Source organism: Necator americanus, chromosome IV (genome assembly GCF_031761385.1).
Source record: "Necator americanus strain Aroian chromosome IV, whole genome shotgun sequence".
In the NCBI taxonomy this organism is placed as follows: domain Eukaryota; kingdom Metazoa; phylum Nematoda; class Chromadorea; order Rhabditida; family Ancylostomatidae; genus Necator; species Necator americanus.
This window is the reverse complement of record NC_087374.1, coordinates 13,439,437-13,447,017: the sequence shown is the minus strand read 5'-3', so window position 1 is coordinate 13,447,017 and position 7,581 is coordinate 13,439,437. Positions and strand designations below refer to the sequence as shown.

The following is a 7,581-nucleotide window of genomic DNA, read 5'->3' as shown; positions in this document are numbered from 1 at the left end:
TATTTCTGCGTAAAGACCTTCATTGTGGGATATCCTGAGCCAGAAGTGGGCAAACAACGTTCTTAACAGTTTCGTTTCAGCAAACCCGATTTTATTTATCACTATAAACTGTGCTGCCCACGATCCGTACATCGTGACAGACCAAATAACATAAGACAGGGACCGACCGCAGACACATGGTTGCAGAGTTCAATGCGGAACAAGTGTTAGCCCATCTTTGCTCTTTGTATACCACTCTTGCAGCTTCCTTTGTTAATCGACAGATGTCTTATAGAAAATAACTCGCCTACGAGTTCGTTTGGCTGCCAGTCTTTCCTGATTCCCGTTAAATTTCTTAAGGACACCCATATCTGTTTATGCATACTATTGTGCAGACGTAGTCCGTAGGTTTTTGCTAATTTTGCTACATGGTTGACAACGTGTTGCAGTTTCGTACTGCTTTTTGCAATATCAATATGGGTCAGGAGGCTTCTTGATGATGCTAAGGTGAAAAAGGTTTTGCATGATGTCATCGACGGCGAAATTGAACAAGAGGACTGAGTAATGCTTCAATTACCCCTACAAACGATTGCATTTATCCTTCGAGTGTTTAAACCGCAGCGTCTTCTATTCATTTCGTTGATCAGGTGTACAAGCTTTCCTGGAGATCCATTGGGGAAGCGCGTTGATAACACAGCCTTGATGGGGAGAGTTGAAAACGGCTCCAGAGGCCAGAAAAGCTAATCGCATGGTCTTAAAATGCACCTCTCGCACTTCCATAACTCTCCTGACGATCCCCCAACACCTGGTCAGTCGTCTATCGACCAATGAGAAAGTCGTCTTGTTCATCAACTTTCATCTCAAAAACCTTGTACATTGTAGACAGCAGTGAAATTCCTAAAAAAATTATTGAGTTTCATGGCGGGTAACGTCTAGTGGAGAGGAACTATGACAACGAACAACGTGATCACGAGTCAGGTATCCTTTCATCGTTTTATGACAAAACAGATGAACCTAGTCGTTTGAGGAAACCAAGTTGAAGCAAGAGGTCTCGGCTTTCCTGCTGTAATTCTATGATCTTCACCAGACTTTCAATCCTCGCCTTTTGAATGCGGACCAAAACCTTTGATTCTGCTAGTGGTTCCTCGCTAGACGGCGTATGACGATCGTTGGACATTGATTCGGCAGATGCAAAGGCAAACGTTGCATTCGTCGTTAGAAACGGGAGCGTTCTCTCTGCTGCATCCTGGACGCACACTTCATGAAGGAATCTTCATCGCAAAGCTTTTCCTGCTCTGCACTCCAATATCAATATACACACTTTGACGGAATCTCGCTCTGCATCGTCATATTTGCGATCTGTCTGTTGATTTTCGGTTGGAGAGCAAATCCTTCGTTTCTCTTGTAGGACCGCATTTCAAACCTGAGAAGAAGTTCAAAGTCGAATGCGATCAAACACCTCTAACATTCCGGATGTTCGACTGAGTGATAACTCTCGTCAGAGAACGTCGAGTTTAGGTATGAGAAGTCTCATCTTTAACTTGCAGTGCTCTAAAGGGGTGGTCCTTGGCAGGTAAGCTGGTGGTCTCTCGAATTCCTCTTGAGCGTGGAAGCGATGATGAGGTTCGTCTGGTCACATAAGTCAACTTGAAAGCAGCCGTTACCTGACGTGTGCTTTGCGTGGTAGCACTGTAAGCTATATAGCTCGTACGTTCCCACACACCAAACACACACCGCCTGATTGTGTTCAGTGCAGAAATTAGCGCGAGCAGACAGCAATTACACTCGTGTACGGCGTCTCAGCACTTCCACGTTTTAATGAGGATACGAATCGAATTCTAAAAAAACTTGTCAAACAACGTCGTCAGAGTTCTTACTGCAGAGCTTCGGCAGTGCAGTTATCACGCAGCGCGAACAATGTTGCACAAATAATATAAATCTTTATAAATAATTTTCCAGCAAGAAGACGAAAAAATCAAATGAAAATAACAAACAGGGAAGTGAAGGGATCAAAAACTCTACGCTATAGATTGTGAGCATTTTCTTCAAACCGTAGTATCTCATATCAAGTAGTAAGGCGGTGGAGCATCTTTGATCACTTCTCTGTAGGGTGGTGGCTTAGATCGGCACCTTAACTTGGCAAACTCGAAAATATGGAGTGAATTGTGAGTTGAAAAGCTCTCACCTGTCAATTACAAAGTATGTCAGCAGAGCAACTGAAATGACCAGTAAGTAGAGAACAATATGAGTGAAAAAGGCGGGAAGAACCGGTTCATGCATTGCTGGGAGGATTTTTCGATCGCATGCTTCTCCCCAGTAACCTGAAGAGAACATTAGGAGGTTGAGAGCTCATATTTTTGTTGGAAAGTCGGCGGTAATCTCTGAATTTTTTGTGATTTCCAATTATATAGTACTTTGTATTCTCTACAACAGCTTATATTAAGCTTTCAGTTTAAAAAAAAACTCATGTTCAGTGGATAGAAAATTTCAAAACTATTCATTTACAAAGCGAAAAATCATCATTAGTTCCTACTAAGAGCACCCTCAACATTGTTTCGATATGCTACTAAGGAACTTCTTCAAGATTGGTTTCTTAATGGGAACGACATGCTTCTTGAAAGTGTCAGTGGAAATGATGACTCTCATCCCGTTTTTTTTTGCTGAAAAAGATGGGCTGACGTTGTTTTTCGCACTACTTCCACAGCCCTTTGTCATTATTTCTTTTTCGAGCAGGTATTTCAGGAGACAAGTTCACGGTTTGTGCTTGAAATATTTTCGACAGCATCGATTAGAGTATACAATCATAATAAGTAGCAAAAGAAGAAAAAAAAGGTGGTAGCTGTTCCAACTTTTTCCCGTTCTCGCCTCCAATTATGGTGGACGAAAGATTGCCAGTTGCTGAAAAATCCTCTACTATTTATTTTACTGATTTTGGAAGTGATCCCATGTTTTTCGGCCACTAAATTTCCGGATACTTTTATGCTTTTTATGCTCAGTTTAAAAAAAAAACATTTTTTAAATGAAGATAGAAAGGAAAGATTGGAAGGTAGCTAGATAAACAAGGAGTTTTGAAAGTGGTTCCTGCAATTTTTTTGATGTTGATGAGCTTATTACTTCAATTAAAATATCTGTCTCAAAATTACTCATGGCATCTTCTTATAATTAACTTGACTAATAATTTGAAGGACAAGAAAAGTCCGACATTTTTCTCTCTTGGAAGGGAAAAAACTACGAATATAGTACTTTAAGTTGGATTTTTATTTTCACAGGTACAGCCAGATCAAAACGATTTCACTTGTGGTGCAGTTGCATAAACAGATATGCTCAGAGTGGTACGTTCGGACCGTCGCTCAGCTCTAGTGTCCGATCGGAGTCAGCGAGAGTCCTACTGCGGTCGCAATCACACATGCACCCATACTACAAGCCAGTTCGTTCTCATCGAATTGTATCCTATAGTAAGATATAGAGTAGGTACTTTCACAGCTTACTGGATGGCCTAGAAAAGATTCTGTTCCATCTACCTTACAGTAGGATCGTTAATTCTTCGACAGAAAACGAAAAAGACACGAATCCGCGTCTTTTTCGTTTTTTTTTTCATAAATCGCCTCAATTTGATCTGTATTATAACATCTACACATCAATAGATTCGCGAGCGCGAGCTCTACCGATTGAATGTAATTAGAAGTTTCAGAACCTATCAAGGAAACAGTTCCTAAAAAAACTACCTGCGAGTACACATTAACAAGATTGAGTCCGAGATAATTGCGTCCCAAGAATATATGATTTTTGACGTGGACATATTTTTCGAAAAGTGGAATTGATAGGGTGTGGCGCACTCGGTTAGAGGTCCGTTGTAGCCACACGGTCGAGGGTTCGAATCCGCCCTAGTGCTCACCAAGCCTTTCATCCCTGCGGGGTCGATAAATTGGTACCAGACTTGTCTGGGAGGATAAAAACACTGACTTGCTCATCGGCTGGCCGCCGCAAGTCATTGTATAGGCTATCACGGCGTGTTCCAAAACCTCAACGATTACGAATTCCAGTAAATCGCGTTGGCGCATCCTAAGTGGATTGATACGCCAGTGGCTTTATCCTTTACATATTTGTAATCTACATAATATTGCAAACAATTTGAAATCTTTCACAGCTCTCCATGACTCTGAAGGTTTTGTAAATTTGACCAAAGTGACATGTTTGAACTTCAGAAATGACAGACATTACCAGCTCAAAAACTGTTTTCTTGCAAAAAATTGCAAAATATGCTGTTTTTTTGCAGCTAAAATTACAACTTCGGTATTTTGCGTTTCTTACTCTAATTTTTGGCAGCTCGTAAATCACTAACAAATTAGGTTTGGCATCTGTCGGCACAACAGTATAGAGAACAGTCTTTGGGCTATCATTGGTTCCAATTTTTCTGAAATGTGCCTCAGCTGTGGTCAGTTTTGAACCTGCAAAGATATAGAACTTTTCATGTGTTTTTATAGAAAGCTTATTTTTTTCGATTTATTGGAAGTCCAGCTACGGCTGTGTTACTGCATTGGTCACTACATTTGAAAAGAATAGAATAACTACAGAGAATAATGCAGGTAATTTTTTCAAAAACTGTTTCCTTGATAGGTTTTGAAACTTCAACTTCAACTTCAAAAATTACATTCAATCGGTAGAGCTCGCGTTCAGGAATCTATTGATGTATAGATGGTATAATACAGATCAAATTGAGGCGATTTATGAAAAAAAAACGCGGATTCGTGTCTTTTTCGTCTTCTGTCGATGAATTAGCTATCCTACTGCACATATCTCATGAAATGGAATACTGCCATAAATTAACTTGCTTTTTCTTCAATGCAAAATTAGCAAAATATCAGATTTTACTGCACATTTTTGAATAATTTGATGATAACTATGTTAAGCTTTTGTGTGAAGAAAATGAATTAATGCCTCATCCCTCAAAACATACGAAATAGGAGGTAATCCGTGCTCTAAATTGCTGCAAAAGTTGTGTTGAAGCCCATATCAGATCACAACCGAAGGATAATCAAAGCCCTACCAGGAAGGCAAAATTCACAGAACGGTGGAGCGTAGTTATTGTGACACCAGCAAATCTTGTCCACTGGATCCACCTCTCCATGAACACAAACAGGCCAGTCGCAAGCAATACCGGAGAAATGTGGTCCGCAAACAACATCTAAAAGTAGAAGTGGTTACATCCAAAGCGTATATTGGATTGATGTTTTGGAGAATAAATCGAGCCTTGATGAACAAACCATTCATTTTTACATAGACTCGGCACTACTGGTTAGATGGAGAAGCTCCTGAAAAAGAGAAGATCAGCAGGTACAGTGCGAAACGGGTGCTACGAAACAAACGGCACGTTTCAGTGGACAATGAATCAACGGAAACTTGAGGGATGAATTCCGAGTGCTGGTTGTTCCTAGGAAGTTGTAGATTAGATTAACCTAAATTAGATCACATGGGTTTTTTTAGAAGGAAATTTGAATGTCTCCCACAGAACAAATACGCAGAACTCAGCTGACTTGGTTGAAAAATAATTTCTTTTCTAAATTTTAAATAAAAATTTTTAGAAACAATATATATATATATATATATATGTATAAATAAGTTAAGCGTGTCGTAAATAAGCGACCTCATCACATTCTCCTAAAATATTTTAAAAAATGAAAAACCCTTATGTTTCTCCCTTTCCTTTTCGCAGGATAAATATCTTTGAATTACAAATATTTTCTTTAAAAAAAAAATATATATATGAAAGCAAAACACATTCATAGATATGAGATAACGCATTGCTATTAGTTGTGACGACGCATGCAGTAATTTGTTATCCGGACACAGTAAACCTCCTGCTTCTCTTACCAACAAATATAATACTATGGTATCACTGAGCGCTGTTATTTCAGAACATTTCATGCGTGTAATTTCGACTACTGAGCATTTTTAATCTTAAAATATTTAAGAGAAAAAACATCCATGGACAAAACTCTCTAAGCTGTTGCATGAACAAAGGGGGATAGTACAGCGACATCGAAACTTAGTTATGTTTCCTCTGCATAGCGACATGCAGAGGAATCGCACTTCGAATTTTTTCAAACAAGTCAGCTGAGTTCTGCGGAAAACGAGTTTAAACTATGAAACATCTCAACTACATCATAAATTTGTTGCAAATATTCAATATCGAATGTTAGTGCTTAATTCACAATTGTCCAGATAGTTTATGTGCAATGTGAAGAAAATTTTAGATGATCACCTCTTTTCCGTACGATAAACAGAGCAACTACTATCAAGTCGTACTAATTCTAACAGAAAAGACGTGCGACACCCCGGCACTCGCTTTTTCAGGCAGATATTCAATTACTTATGCATGACGAAATGAAAGTGCAATCTAATGATGTCTTATAACACCGACATTGAGAATATAGATTACTTTAAATACACTTTACGGTTCCTTCCTAGTTAACACTTACATTTTCACCACTTTCTACTGTGTATGATAAACAAAGCCTAAATGTTCAGCACAAGCCCAACATTAGAGAATTTCATTCTTCATTCTTTTTTCATATGAAAAAAAAAACTTGTACTGGGAAACAAACAGAAAAGAAAGTAAGGGGATTAATGGAGCTCCCACATCAATGTGGAAAAAGGATGATCGAAATGCCCTAATGACGGGCCTCTTTCGAACATTGAAGTTTTGTTTCCATGGGCAACAAGCGGAATTCCGAGTGGAAACAAAAGTAAAATCAAATGAATTGAGATCAAAAAACAACTCTTAACTACCCTCCATTCAAAATCAAAAACATAGTTATGAAGCAAGAAATTCCCTGGAAGCTTCCAGAAGATGATCACACGCTTTGCGAAAAGAGGATAAATATGGATGAGTGCTCCTCGTTCGCGATGGCGCTTGCAGCTCGCAGGTTGATGTTGCCGTTTCAGTACTCCGCAACGAATAAAATGTACCGTCAGTAGACCAACAAGTGAAGAGGAGCATTCGTACGAATAGGATCGGGGACTCGGCGATAATCATATGAATCCCTTGTGAACTGCACTTGTAGTTCAGGATTCATCTAATTTGTTGGACTGATGGAGTCGTGATGGAATCGATATGCTGGGGCCAGTTTTGAAGTCTTATTCAATATATGTTCTCAACTTCGACGCAAAACTGAGTAGAAACATTTCAACTCGAATTCTCATCTTTTTGAAGGTTTGGAGGCTTCAACAAGTGATTTTCCATGAATTTTAGCATTTTTTGAATCTCTAGATACGTTCACTAAGCTTCTTCTCATTTGTTTTTTACTTTATTTCTTTGAATTTCAACCCTATCACATACTAAATCTTAAGAAATATAATAGGACGGCGTTAAAATCCCTTTGAACTTTGCATCCTTTTGTAAATCGAATTATTAATGGCTAAAACCGGGAGAAACATAGTGCTTAGAAAGATTAATACGAATGTATAACAATAGAGGTGCATGACTTTCTGTTGTCATTGCTGGACCACTTGAGTGGACAGGAAAGGCAACAACTAAGTTTATAAGTGAGTAAGTTGCACGTAAAACTTTCTGGAACCTCATTGCAGGATCACGGGATTGAG

The 7,581-nt window shown here is 39.0% G+C and overlaps 1 protein-coding gene across 2 annotated transcripts; it reads right to left on the bottom strand.

The window, feature by feature from the left end:
- Window positions 1-2,039: 2,039 nt before the first annotated feature.
- RB195_001157 (uncharacterized protein) lies at window positions 2,040-7,015 on the bottom strand (the record flags this gene model as incomplete). Of its 2 annotated transcripts, none has more annotated exons than XM_064197804.1 (4): window positions 2,040-2,109; window positions 2,165-2,300; window positions 5,027-5,164; window positions 6,949-7,015. In XM_064197804.1, 4 exons carry the CDS (start codon window positions 7,013-7,015, stop codon window positions 2,040-2,042), a joined length of 411 nt encoding a protein of 136 aa, XP_064053685.1. The 2 variants fall into 2 exon arrangements, with proteins under 2 accessions (XP_064053685.1, XP_013296528.1); XM_013441074.2 differs by lacking the exon at window positions 6,949-7,015 and adding an exon at window positions 5,244-5,250.
- Window positions 7,016-7,581: the final 566 nt, after the last annotated feature.